General features: G+C 34.6%; 1 protein-coding gene across 1 annotated transcript in view; it reads right to left on the bottom strand.

The window, feature by feature from the left end:
- Nucleotides 1-11,302, bottom strand: part of LOC127987225 (uncharacterized) — a 45,617-nt gene extending 34,315 nt beyond the window's left edge. The window contains exon 1 of the mRNA XM_052589503.1: nucleotides 10,877-11,302. Coding sequence (XP_052445463.1) covers nucleotides 10,877-10,916 — 40 coding nt within the window. The 5' untranslated portion in view covers nucleotides 10,917-11,302. The remainder of the gene's footprint in view (nucleotides 1-10,876) is intronic.
- Between the last annotated feature and the right edge of the window lie 4,304 nt (nucleotides 11,303-15,606).

Here is a 15,606-nt window from a genome sequence, read left to right on the forward strand (position 1 = left end):
GTGTGTTTCTAAAACACATTTGTTGTAACTCAAAAGCCCAGAAGAAATGCCATCAGGTGTTAACCTGTACCTAGGTGTAGATTGTTATACTTTATATTGGTGGTGATAATCATCAATTATTTATCTGTATGGAGATGTGTGTATATATATATATATATATATATATATATATATATATATATATATATCATTATTACTTTATATTATAATTGATTTCTGAATTTGACATTCAATATTAAATCAAGAGTAAATCACAAATCCACTAGACTTTATTTGCAATGCTTTCACTGAACAGCGTCCAGAACTGTAAGGACAGAAAGACCAAATCATCCAATTTTTTTCTGTTTGCTCAGTCAAATAATACTGATTGTATTGGGGTTATTAAGGTTCATTACCAGTAAAGAAAGCATCAAATATTTATTATAAATTGCCTTACTTTTCATTTAAAGTGTTCACTACAAGCAGTGCATAATATACCACTGGAATGTCCTCTAGTGTCAAAACCAGGAATTGTCAGATTCAATAAAAGAATAATTTAAAGATGTAAGTTGATTACAGACTGAACAGAGCCACACAGTGATTCCTCTAATAACTCAGAGTAAGTTAGTTCAGTTATCTCTGGATACAAACTCACACACTCCAGCTGTTATGAGTCAATCAAATGTTTAATGACATTTATTGCAGGAAACACAAATTTTTTGAGTTGATAATAAAATGTACAAAAATACAAAATCAGATGCTAAGTCTATACACACAAAAACAATACAATTAAAACATTTAAATTTAAAAATAAAACTTGGCAGTGAGCTAAACTAATCAGCAGCAGTTCATAAAATGTTAAAAAAATTTGTTTGCATAATAATATGTTATTGTTTCCGTGTGATTCTTTTTGTCACATATCAGAGATTAGTTGTTTCATTTGCTATTTCATCATTCAAACACAACCCACATCATTAATGCATAAAGGCATGGAACATAATAAACACTCTCAGTGCACTGTGCAGAAAAAACATAGTGTGTATATTTTATTAAAGAATTTGTTTCAGAGCTCAAAGCACCTCCTGCTGTCAGAGATTCAGTTTGCATTTTCAATAAACCTGTCTCAAGCTACATGCCTTTGTTTTTGATTTTCTTTTTTTCTATATATCTATATCTATCTATCTATCTATCTATCTATCTATCTATCTATCTATCTATCTATCTATATATATATATATATACATACAAGCACACACACACACACACAAAGTACAGCAAAAACAGTACAATTTTGAAATATTTTTACCATTTAAAATAACTGATTTCTATCAGAATATATTCTGAAATGTAATTGATTGCTGTGTTTAAAGCTGAATGTTCAGCATCATTACTAGTGTCACACGATCCTTCAGAAAAAATTATAATATGCTGATTGGTTTATCTATCTATCTATCTATCTATCTATCTATCTATCTATCTATATATATATATATATATATATATATATATATATATATATATATTAGTGGTGGGCCGTTATTGGCGTTAACGTGCTGCATTAACGTGAGACTTTTATCGGCCGATAAAAAATATATCGCCATTAATCTATTCTCAAAGTTGGGTTGGGAGCTGGGTCTATACTAAGAGCCCAATTCAGTACTCGTGGTAAAATATCGACCTTGGAAATTATGCTAAAAAAAAAAAAAAACTGTCAGTTATTTCTTAAGTGAAAGTAAACAGTTGAGGAAAAAAATGTGATGTGTATTATATTGGATGCGTTCATCATCTCTTAAAGTGACCGCGCCTAATTTAGCTACTGGCTGCTGTAATGTTAATCCAAGAAAATGAAAATCACTCACTGCTCTTGACTGAATAATTTAGTAGTTTTATCAGTCAAACCAAAAATTATTCAGACACCAGATATAATTTTTGATATATATATATATATATAGCAAAACTGTAATAAGGTGAGAAATGTTGAAGGTGTCTGAATAAATGTAGGTTTGATTGTATATTTCATTTTTACATTGAAGATTATCCAGTGCTTTTTTACATTTAATTATTTAGTTTCTGTACCTTGACACCTACAAACTTGAAAAAAACTTAAACATTGTGTAAATAGCACAAATAAATAAAAATAAACGAACATACAAATTAAACAATTTCAAACAGTGCCAACTGGTACAACCTTCACCGGGTCCACGCTGACCCCAGCTACGGCTCTGCTCACGCATGTTTCAAACATACTCCGTCTGCAGTGTGTATGCAGTCCGGGCACGTTACGTATATGGTGCAGCATGGACTCGATGTGCTTTCACACAGGACGCGTTTGCAGTTCGCTACTTGGTACGTAAACGATCGCTGCACTGCTGCAGACGCAACACTCCTGGAAAGCAACTGGAATCCATTAACATTGGTGCATAAAAAATATGCAACGCATAAGCACTGCAGACGGATTATGTGTGAAACAGGCATAAGGTTATTAGAAATTAGTTTACAGCTTAGTTTACACTTTGTGATGCATTTTGGAAACAGGAGATGCACCATCTAGCTTGATAAACCCCTTCTCAAAGACTTACTGTCGGTCAATTTTACTTGGGTAACACATATTCTGAATGCCTTCGGCAGAATTCGAATTAGCCATTTTAATCTAGATTAATTTAAAGATCACAGTGAGATTAAAAAAATGATCTATGCCCACCACTGTGTATATATATATATACATACAATTTTCAGGATTATTTGATAAATAGAAAGATCCAAAGATCAGCATTTATCTGAAATAAGGTTTCATAAACTTGGCAAATAATTTTTTTAGAAGCTTGTAGGTCCAGACATCTATTGGGGCATTACTGGTTTTTTATGAGGCTTCTTTTTTAAAATAGTGTTCAGATCAATATTGGAATTATATGATATCGACCGGAAATAAGACATATAATGTGATAGACATTTTGGCCATATTGTCCAGCCCTATGTTTTCCTATTTTTTATTTTTATTTTTTAAGAAAATGTGGGGTTTATATTGAGGAACTGAATGAAAATAATAATAGTTAAAGGAAAGAATCTATTAATGTTTAATGTTCAGTTATGTTTCTTCATAAAAGAGTTTATGTTATGCTGAAGTTTCTGTTGTTGTCATTGTACAGAAGAGTAGAGCTGATGGTTATGAATAACTGCATGTATTACTATGAGGCATGATGCTTTGTTTAATAATCAGTAGCTTTGCTAATGCTAGTGCAGTCACATGTTTTTTTTTTTCCTATTTGAGCTGTCTTAACTGTGTACAGTCTTTTAACTGTACAAAATAACTCTGTCAAATACAAACAAGCCTTACTCAAAATCACAGACTTTTGACAATTAACTTAAAATAATGAGCATATTTCACTAATACTATTACATTCATTGTCACAGATTAAATAATTGAGGACATTTTATATGATTTATTCATTTAGATGAAAGTGCCGCTTCATCCATGAAAGTATCAAAATAATTAATAAATGTTAAATCTCACTGACAGCATCAGGCTCGATCTCAATGTGATCAGAGTCATTGGTAGTGTTTGTCACTAGACCATTAGTGTGATTAATGGACGTCTCATGAGCATCATCTATCAGTGGAACATCACTCTTATCAGACAAATCATTAACACCATCAGCCTGTAAGAAAACAGATTCACAGAAGGTGAAAAAAAATAAACAGGACAAACAATTCACCTACACCAAATTAGTAAGATTAAATACACTGTAATTACACAGTCATCCTCCGTACTTCAGTAATGTACAGTTGTGGTAAAAAAAAAAATGTTGGCACCCTTGCAATTTTTTTTATAATAATAAATTAAAATATTAAATAGAATTCTGATAATAATATAATTTAATAAGCTATTGTAAATATAAATGTATTAATATAAAATGTATCCACTCCATTGTTTATTATGAAGTAAAGCAGTAAGATCAGTGCTGTCCTGATGAATCAGTTAATATTGGCTTTTCAATGTAATGATTTCTGAATCAAACCACATAAATTACACAAACATGTTTCCAACTTGCAGACATTAATTCTGATTTATTGTAGTCAAACTGATTCAGTGCTCACAGTATCTTACCTGATCATTGTGCTGCTTCTTGGTGTCTGTTTGAATAACAATAACAAACTCAATTAAACACACACTACTTTTGTTAATTAAAATTCTACACAATTTCCATCTTGTTAATTCAGCTGTTTCCAAAAATCAAGCACGCGTAACTAGAGTAGATTACATTTATAATGCTCATAATCAAATTTCAGTTATTTTTTGCCTTTACAGTGTATATGCATTGCACTGTACATCGGATTCATTATAATAATTAAAATGTGGTTAAGTGTGCAGCTAACACTAGGAAAATATATGTCCATACATGATCAAGACGGTAAATGACCCAAATATGGAGTGAAAAAAAATGATTGCTACATTCCTAATATTGAAGTAAATGAACTGGTGAATTCATTGTTTGAACAAGGTTACATAAACTGTCTGAAAGAACCAGTTTCGCAGAAAAGGATTAAAACAAAATCAGACTTACCATTGCTAGACTGGATACTTTTCTTTTCTTCTTACTGAACAGTGCAGTAAATAAAGAGATATCAGCAGCAGGACACCAGCAGCAGCAGCAACACATATTCCTGCTACAGCAGCTGAAGACAGACCTGAATCTGAAACAGATGAAGAGAAAGAGAAGCAGTCCTCATTACTAACGAGCAACTATTTTTTTGAAAAGTACACTTTTCCTGCTTTAGTTGTCAGCTGATATTAATTTAACTCATAAATGATGAGATCTGGAGGGTTTTGATGAGAAGCAGATTAAACAGCATCAAATTACTGTGAGCTGTCAGAAAAAAAAAAAAAAAACCAGACTAATTTTAACTTTAACATTAGTCTTGAGGAGAGCTTGTCTTGGTTGTGTCACTTCACATGAAAGTGACGATCTCAATCATAGTTTAATACTAGGGCTGCAAACTGGCGGAAATTTTCCAATTTTAAAGTTTCAGAAACATTCTGTTTCCAGAAATTTTCCAATACATTTGATACCGAGTCAAAACTCACTTTTCCAAAACAAAGAAAAAAAATCCACAGTGGGAAAAGAAATCATTGGGTTGAAAAAAAAAAAACACAATTGAACTATTAAGAAATTGTTCAAGGGACCTAAATGATACTCACCGGTGACAGTAACACTGAAGCTTCTCGTGATGCTGAATCTGCTGCTCCTGATCTGTAGTTTATATTCTCCAGAGTCAGTGTTTGTGATGTTCATGATGGTCAGAGATCCAGTCTGATGATCCAGCTTCAGTCTGTCTCTGAATCTCTCAGTCCCTTCATTACACTCAACATCTGTACAGATAAAACTGAGATCTCCAGTGATTTGAGCGATGCGGGTGTCATAAAAATACCATTTTATATCTTCTTGTTGGGTTGTTGTAACACCAGTGTACATTGTGACTGAATCTCCCTCCATCACTGACACTGACACTCCATCTGCACCAACTCCAAACACACCTGAAGAAGAAATTAACAGTTAATTTTAAGTCAAACAATGTTATACAACAGTAAAGTGCTTTGAAAATGATTTTCTACAGATCATAAAGATTGTGAGCAAAGAAAAACACTTCATGATGTCATAGAAGAAGCTTTTGTCTGAATAGTTCTATAAAGAACCTTTAACATCTGAAGAACCTTTCGGTTTCACAAAATGTTCTTTCTGGTAAAAGGTTCTTCAAATTATAAAAAGGTAAGAAAGAGATGGTTCTTTAAAGAACCTTTAACTGAATGGTTCTTTGTGGAACCAAAAATGTTTCTTCTAAGACAGGGATGTCCCTGCTCCTAGCGATCGAGTGTCCTGCATAGTTTAGCTCCAACCCTAATCAAACACCCCTGTTTTTAATTTTTAAGTGATCCTGAAGAACTTCATTAGTTGCTCCAGATGTGTTGATTAGAGTTGGAGCTGAACTTTGCAGGACAGTCGATCACGAGGAGCAGGGCTAGGCGTCTGTATGGCATCGCTTGAAGCACCTTTATTTTTAAGAGTGTATATCTGGATTTATAATGTAACACATACAAACAAACAGCAGAATAACATAATTGATTTACACATTCACTCTTCAGATGTAGGGTAGAGTGTGGGAATACTTGCTGTAACGTTACAGTGATCAGATCTGATGTAAAAGATTTAAACATTTATAATCCAATATAACTATCGAGCACGTGTGAGATGGTTGGCTAAAAGCTTCTCTCACTCAAATAATTTCGTGTTGATCATTAGATGACACTGAGATCAAAATAAACCGAAGCATTTTCACAAAGATGATATGACAGCAGATTCCGATTAATTATCCATTGTTTGTGTTTCTTCTTCTTCTAGGTCTACAACATCACCTCCATTCAAAGTGAAACAAACACTCTTCTTGTTCGGGCTTCAGTTCAAGTGGGTATAACTGCAGACCAGAGATTTCCAAAATGGGGCGTGAACGCCAAAATTGGGCAGAACCTCCAAAATGGGGCGGGGTCTCCTTTTGCAAAGACTTTCACCATTGGCTGTGGCTTCAGCCAATTGTTACTGACTTTCATTTCAAAATAAAACTTTATAAATTCATTGTTTCTAGTTCATCTAAAAAAAAAAAAAGCTATATAAATAAATGTTCTCCATGAGAGCAGAACCAAAGGCTCGTGGCCAGTGGTGTTTGGACCCAAGTCTGAACCTCTGCTTCATGATGTAAACGGGAATCACTCAGGAGCCGTCTCAGCAGAGGGGAAAGATTTTACTCTATCGCTTTATTCCAAACGACGGGGCCGTCCCGGGGGAAGAAATTCCCAGGCTAGGATGGGGTAGTGATGCTGGGTGTAACTAAAAAGGTGCCATTGTCCGGTGAGTCTCATATCGCATAATCTTATTAACTGTTTATCTCCTGAACTTTCTTTACCACACTATTCAGCGCCATTCAATCAGTTTCACTGGTTAAGGTAAGGTGTGGGGTAGGTTTAGAGGTTAGCATTCTTTGCTGCATATTATAAGAAACACTTTAACTGACACAACCAATAAAAACGTCAGAATCAGCTGTGGGGCGGAGTTTGCACTGAAGTGGATTGGGGGAAAATTGTGCATGTGTGTCATGCGCCTGTCTCTCAATGGGAGGAAGCCACGCCCTATTTTGGAACTCCCACCCCGTTTTGGAGTTCCCGCCCCTATTTGGAGATCTCCACACAGCAAAATCCCCAGTGTTAATTTAACACTCTGAGTGTGGATTATATAAACACTGAAGCAGTGTTAAAAGTAACACTGAAGCAGAGTTGAAGTTAAGGAGATAATTAAGAAGTTAATTGAGTTATGATTGAGCATTATTGAAGACACCTGATGTTAACAAGCAGAATCATCAAACGAGAAAATCACAATTTGTGTATCACCACTATAGTGGTCAATGTTTGCTTTAGTTGGGATCTTGACCCTTCAGTTATTATCTTTAGATTTTGTGTGGCTGTGGTAACTGAGTTATACCATACAGACAGACCACAGCAAAGGCAATCTTATGGTCTTGCTTGTGGTTTGGACTAATTGTCATGGATTGACCTGAATGCCTGAGTTCAGGTTTCTTTACTGTGTACATAAATAAGATGGATAAAAAAGTGATCCAGCATTTTTGCCATAATATGACATGTTTTTAAAACTTAGTTCTACATAAAGAAAGAGTTATTTAGTTTAGACACACAGACATCAAGAATCAGCGTGAGCATCACAACAACGGTGACCATCAAAAAAGCATGTTGTAGCCAATAAAAACTCATCCATGGCTCCCAGCATGCATTGCGGCATGAATAAATTATGAGCTGATCTGTCTTTTTAACTTTTTATTCTAACTATATTTTATTTTTGCTGTTTTTATGTGAATTTTTAGTATCTAGTTTTGTGATGTTCAGAGTAGATCTGTTTATCTGGATATGCTGTTTGTCACCGTTTTTGAGATTCATATGCTGATTCTTGTTATCTGTGTGTGCCTAAAATTAAAACTCTTTAATAAAAAAAAAAATCTGAATCACAGGATGTATAGAAAATACAGACTCTTTCGTTGTGTAATCAAAGCTGTTACAATCAATAATGATCCATAAGAAGAGAAGAGACTGTAAAAGAGTTCAGTGATTAAGGTCAAGCAACAATTACATTAAAACATAATCATCAACACCCAGTGATTTTTGCTCTTGGCTTGACACACAAACTTTTAATTTAAAAAGTCACAAGCCAAGATCCCAGCTAAAGCAAACACTGAACACTATAATGGTGACACACAAATTGTGATTTTCTCGTTTGGTGAGTCTGCTTGTTAACATCAGGTGTCTTCAATAATGCTCAATCATAACTCCATTAACTTCTTAATTATCTTATTAACTTCAACTCTTCTTTAGTGTTACTTTTAACACTGCTTCAGTGTTTATATAATCCACACTCAGAGTGTTAAATTAACACTGGGGATTTTGCTGTGCAGCCTGCAGTTATACCCTTCTCCTTCAGTTGGCAAATGCCTGGAATTTTCTCCACAACAGAGCGAATAGCATCCCGTGTCTACATGTCCGCTGTTCTTTTCGATTTCCCTAACCTAAACTACAATCTTAATTTTTTATTGCTCAATATCATAAGAACTTTGTCAAGGAATTACATACAGATTAGATCTTAAATTTGGCGCTTATGCTTAGTTTAGCAACGATGTCACGGCTCTCCGCCCGTCCTCTTCCTTAATTGTCCGGCCGTTTGTGAGCTGGAGGAAAACTGGGAGATGGTTTGCTATCTCAGACTGAGTACAAAAGAGAACTGAAATTGAGCGGAAGTACGAAGCCTGACATAGTCAGGCTATCTGTTACCATAGAGAGTAAAAGTCTGTTACATGTTCTTTTTTTAAATTCAAACTTATCCCACACACTCTGTTTCTCACATCTGATGTGAGCCAATCATTTTTAATTTTCTATTTTTAAATAATTATAAATGAAAGTAATATTTAATGTAAAACACGTTGAAGATTAAGGGAACAGTCTGTCGATTCATTAAACAGCAAGCTATTTCCTCCTAAAAGCTGTTTCTCAGGTGCTCTCTGAGTGCTGGGTTATGAAATGAAGAGCAGTAAAGGGTATGACATTATTTTTTGGAAAGTAGTGAAGTAAAGTTTTCCAAAGAAAAACGCTCTGATAAACTACAGACACTTTTTAATTAACTTGAGTAAAGTAAAAATGCTTCATTACTGTTTGCCTCTGGACAGCACAGACATGTTACAGGTAATAATATGATCAAAAAGTCATGAGGCAACAAATGACGGTCAAAGTTTAAACGTAATGTAAATCAGAGGTCATGATGAGAAACTGACCTCTCTACAAAACACAACTGCAGAATGTCACTGTGTAAAGACACACAATGATGTGCTTAAAACACATATTACTCACCATGGACAGTAACATTGAAGATCTTTTCACTGCTGCTGCTGCCGGGGATGATGATTATCAGCAGTCCATAAAGTCCAGAGTCTGTGTTTGTGATGTTTGTGATGGTCAGAGATCCAGTCTGATGATCCAGATGCAGTCTGTCTCTGAATCTCCAGTTATCTTCATTACATTGAACATCTGTACAGGTCTTACTGGGATCTCCAGTGATTTGAGCGATGCCACCACCATTATAATACCATTGCACTTTGTTGTCTGGGGTTTTTGTAACATCAGTGTGTAGAGTGACTGAATCTCCCTCCATCACTGACACATCTATCTTCACAGCAGATGCACCTGCAGAAGAAACAGAGAATACATTACAACAATTGTGAGACCAAAATATACAAAAATGAGTACAAAATTAAAACAATCAAACAAAGATAGAATTGACAGTGCTTTAAGTTTCAGGTAGGTCTATTGAACAGCATAGTCCAAGTAATACTACAGAAATTGAATAATCTAATGAAAAATAAAACAAAATTGTTACACCCTTGGTTATTTATACATTCTTTCATCAAAAAATAAATAAAAATAAAAATAAAAACTTTTGTCTCCCAGATCACTTCTTGTGAATCCACATTTTGATTCATGCACACTTACTGTAATAAAGTACTATTCAAGTGGCATCTCATAGGATTTACAGACATTCAGATTTTAGTTTTCCAAAAACAAAGTGTTTATTTATTATATTTTTTTAGTCTCACACAGGTTTAAATATTTTGTCAGGTATTTGTTAGATAAATGGAAGAAAGAAAGAAAAAACTACTTAAAGAGATCGTTCCAAATTATTGAGCAGGTCACAGTTCTCATGCAATATGTGGAGAAAGAAAGATCTTTCTGAAGACGAAAAGCATGCAATAGTCTGCAATATGCATGAAAACAACTAATATTTTATGAAAACTGAATACAGATGATTTTAACTGTCAAAAGATTTATGAGATTTATTTAGCAACATAAGAACTTGTTTTTTCAGTTTTGCGTGCATACCAGAGTCAGTCTCGTCAATGGTATGTCCCATTTTAGGACACAGTCGAAAGTAAAGTGGCACATTCCACAACGTCTCAGTTTTGGCAGATTGCCTTAAAAATGAGCCATTTTAGACGAGAAAGTTTTGAGTTCTGAAACTTAAAGGACGTTTTATAATATAAAGATCAATGGAATTATGATTTCTCAGTTCTTGACCCCTTTAAACAAAGTAAGCTATTATATTAGCCTAAACAAAAATCATACTAACCAAATTTACACATACAGTACTAAATCATATATATGATGTCACGTGGTTAAAGGTAAAACAAATGTTGTGCTTAAAAAACATAATTTTCAGTCCAACAACTTCCTTTTTTTCGAGTGTAGGCCTAAAGTGACCTGAAAAGCTTAAAGAACAGAAAATAAATGATATCTTACCAGTCACGACCAAAATCACAGACATACAAAAATAATCCATTTACTGCACTGTCCTTCTGAGATAATAATGCATTTTATGTGGAGATAAAAGCTGAAGTTGATCAACTGTCAACAACAACGCCTTTACCGACAGAAATTAAATCGAAAGTAACACCTGACGCAGTTAAAGTCGGAGATTGGAGGAGGAAATTAATACTCGTCGTCGATGTAGTTTTCGGTAATTTAACGTCGAGGTAGTAAAACACAGTACTCTACAGAGTTACATGTATACAGCGTTTGATGAAATAAAAAACTTAGCTAGATTTACGATATTAATAACGTCGCGACTGCATCATCTCAGTAAAGTACAGGTGCTTCCTCGTTTCGCGGGAATGAGACAGAACTGCGCGTGCGTTTCTCCAGGAAGAAAGGAAGAGACCTTATTTCATTCTGAATGACGAGACTCCACAGCAGAGTCACTACAGCAGAGCTTTTGTTAAACTTTTCCAGGTTAGGGCTTGAGAAGAGGTTTTCTCCAACCCAACAGCCTTGAGGTAATAAAACTATTAAAATAAATGTAATTAAACTGCATTGAATTCATCAAAAAATAAGTTCTGTATAAGAGCAGAATAGACTAAACAAAACCTGATTGAGTTGTTTTCCAAATGACGTACTACACTGTGCTTACACTCACCTCTTTATGAGGTGCTTCTGTTCAGCTGCTCAGTAAAGCAGATATCTAATCAAAGAGTCACTCGTTACAACTGAGCTTTACAGAAGAGCATCTCTGAATGTTCAACACGTTTAACCCTGAAGCAGACGAGCTACAGCAGAAGATGATCATACTGCCACTCATGACACTTAAGAACAAAAACAGGTTACAGTTATCACAGCTCACCAGAATTGAACGTTAGAAGACTGGGAGAAGGTTTCCTTGTCTGAGAGTCTTGATTGTGACGTTCAGATAGTATGGTCAGAATTTGGTGTAAAAAAAACCACAAAAGCATGGATCCATCCTGCCTTGCTTAGTCGGGGGTGTTTACTAATTGTGTGTCATCTGGCAATATTATTGTCTTGATTGCAGAGACACTATAGGATGAGATCTAAATCAAAGTCGCTTTAGAGCATTAAAGAACATGACACATTTCTCCTGGAAATCCTGTATAATTCAACAAATCAGATGATGACCATGAAACTTCTGAAGTTATTCCAGTTTTGTGTGCCCTATGCATCAGATCTGACCCGGTTACAAGTAACACAGAAGTATAAAACACCTCTGACCTGTGAATCATCTTCAACTGTGTTTCATACATCAGTTTTGAAGGATTGATAAAGTGATTTAGTTATAAAGCTGTTTTAGACAGGAAGGACTCTGATGTTCATAACAGAATGACTGAAAGAAGCCCTTCACCTTCAAACTAAACACAAAAATGAACCAAATGGTCTTTCTCAGCTATAAAACTGTGTCCAGAGAGAGATCAAATCATGTTTCTGTAGAAATCAGAGCACAGCAGGGTTCAGTTTAACTCTGATGATGATCTGCTTGTGTCACACACCGCAGTAAGACTAACAATGTGAGATGATGCACATTTCTGTTTCGCAACAATTGAATGATTTTAAAACTATTTTAAAATCCATAAGTTTATTTACCATTGAATTTAGATATGGAAGCTTTAGCCTAAGTTCTGCCAGGAAGACTCAATCACTTCGTCACTAATTACCTTCATCATTATCCAATCACGTCTTTATACTCCTGTATAAAAGATCGTACTTACACATGTTTGAGTTCGCAGATGCCAACGCGACAACAACCTCCACCCTCCCCACCACCACCAGGATGGTCCTGTCCTTACCTTCCAGGGGGGGTCTGCTGCGCCCCTGCCTTCGTCTTCAGGCAGGAAATGCAGATTCGCTACCCTCGGATTACGAACCATGGACGGGGCCTTCCGCCAAAGAAATTTATAATTGTGCTCGCTGAGCTGTCAATAAATGTATGCTTCGTACATTCCTCTATCTCCCGAGTCTTTCTGGTAGAACTATATCTAACGATAGACTATATGCAGAGTGTGTGTGTGTGTGTGTGTGTGTGTGTGTGTGATTTAAAGTGAAAGTTACAGTCAGATAACACCTTCAAGACTGAATTATTAGTTTACACAACAATCTTTAATTTGTTGTTAGTGTGTTTTCTTTTTCTTTTCTTTTTTTTTTTTTTTACTGTTGCTGTTTGAGACGTTCCTCAGTTTACATGTAGAAACAAGAACTGACTTCAGGCTTTGTTAAGCAACACAAGTATGAAATCTGTTCCAGTTTGTTCTCCAGGTTTGTTTATTGACTCAGTGTCAGTGATGGAGCGAGATTCTGATGTTAATCAAATAGATGAAGATTATGACATTATGTGGAAATTTAGACAATCTCATAGCTGAAATCAGTAGAGATGTTTGAATCTTCTTCACATCTGATGATGTTCCTGGTGAGAGATTCAGAGACAGACTGAAGCTGGACAGTAAGACTGGATTTCTGACCATCATGAACATCACAACTGAACACACAGGACTTTATGAATTACAGATAAGTGGAGATAAATTGATATCAAAAACATTCAGTGTAAGTACACATAATCTCTAGAACTGCTCTGAATCACTTCATGGCCATTTAACTTGTTTTGAGAAAACTATCATCATTTACAAAAAGACACCAATGTTTCAGGTGTTTAGTACACAGAATAGGATGTATGCTTATTAGGTAACCATATTTGAGTTGATGTATATGCTTTTATTTATTCTTTTTTAATTAACTATTTTTTTTCCCAACCCTTAGCAAAAAGTAATATACTTCAAGTTTATTTTATTAAGTTTACTTAAGCAAAGTTCAAGTATACTTTTAAGTATACTTTATGTAGCAAGTATATAAAGTGTTCTAGTGTTCTAGTAGTATACTTGTAAGTGTACTGTTTCAATAGTCCTTGGGAATAAATCGGCCCACTTTCTGGTATATAAAATATACTTTTAAATATACTTTAAGTATAACAGTAGCAAACTTTGAGTACACAACTAGTTTACCTCTATGTTTGTAGTTGCAATTATAGTATGTACTGCAATTATAATAAAAGTGAATTTGATTTGCTGATAATTTACTAATTAAATAAGTATAGTATACTCAGTTTTCTTTAAGTGAAATTTATATCATACTTTAAGACTACTATGTCCCTATTTAGGTTTGAATTTGTATATTTTTTTTACATGAATATCTGAGCATGCAAAACATACAAAGAAAGAACAGTGTATCTCCTTGTAAACAAAAACATTTCATTCTAGCTTCATGCATTCTTTATTTTAAACACTTTAATGTAGATAAGTTACAAAAAAAGGTTGATAGATGCAGGCTATGATGCACACTTTAACTACACAGAAATTATTTGCAAAATTCCAATCAGACAACGGATGAGGAGATTTCGCTCAAGAGCAATTGATGACATGGCTGAGAAGAAAATATTTAAGTGTAGGTATTATTTTGGTTTTTATGACCTAGATGTAAATTTTACCAGTTGTTACCTACAGTTTATACAAACATTATGGTCATCGACCAGTGATTGATATTTCAAACATAATAATAGCGGTTAGACGTTGGATTTTGGTGGAAAATGAAAATTGGGTTGACGTCTAAATCCAATGACTGTTTGACGTCAAGCTCCAATGTTTGGCAGATGCTGAAATTTGGCTGGAATTTCTTTTTGAGAATTAACTGAGGTTAAGATGTTGATGTTTTATTTGAAAATGTTTGGTCACCATTATTGTGATAAGTGTTTGCTTTAGTTGGGTAGTTTCACTCTTGGCTTAGTAAGTTTGTGGTTTCTGTAATAGTGTTTACCAAAACACATAATTTGTTATAAAAGGAGACATAAACAAAGATAAGATGATATAGTTTTCATCATCATGAAGAAAAATTATTGAGGAAAATTATTTTTATTGTCATTGACCCAAAGTGGTTATTTATTATTAATGAACAATGTTCAAGAGAATACTTTCTTCCCTCAGATCAGACATTCTGAATTTTAATTTTTAAATACATTTTGGGAGAAAAAGCTTTCAAGACACATAGACATCAATAATCAGTATATGAATCTCAACAATGGTGACATGCTTCATGCAGCAATGCATGCTGGGAGCCACCATAGTATAAAACGCATCGCTCCCAGCATGCATTGCTGCATGAAGCATGTCACCATTGTTGATGTCTGTGTGTGTCAGCGTAGGTTAAGTTTTTTGAGCTCATGTTTGTTAAAAGATTTTAACTGATTGTTATAATACCACTGGATCTCATGTGACAGAAACACAGTGTTTGTAATATGAACGTAAAAACATCAGTGAATCAGGTTATTTTATGATTACAAAACCATTAACAGATAACAGCCATCAGCTGATCTCATGTCATGTTATCTTTCTTTGATGCTGCAAAAGTGCTCGACAAACAAACTGTCACAGCAGCCACAATACCTAAAACATATAATATGTGTTAAGAGCTCAACTAATGGAAACACTAATCACTGTTATGGTGTTTAACTGTTGTGCTGTTATGGAAATTAAACACATTACAGTTAAAACCCTGTTAATATTCAATAAGAGCTTTTGTAGACGTCTGACAGAAATAAAGTCAGTCTGGTTAGTAATACGTGAAGCTGGTAAAGCTGTTTGTGGAGTTGTTTAATCCTCCTCTGCTGAGATCTTGAGATATTTAATGGGCTGCCATGCATT

The sequence above is a fragment of the Carassius gibelio genome, chromosome B22 (genome assembly GCF_023724105.1).
Source record: "Carassius gibelio isolate Cgi1373 ecotype wild population from Czech Republic chromosome B22, carGib1.2-hapl.c, whole genome shotgun sequence".
Classification (NCBI taxonomy): domain Eukaryota; kingdom Metazoa; phylum Chordata; class Actinopteri; order Cypriniformes; family Cyprinidae; genus Carassius; species Carassius gibelio.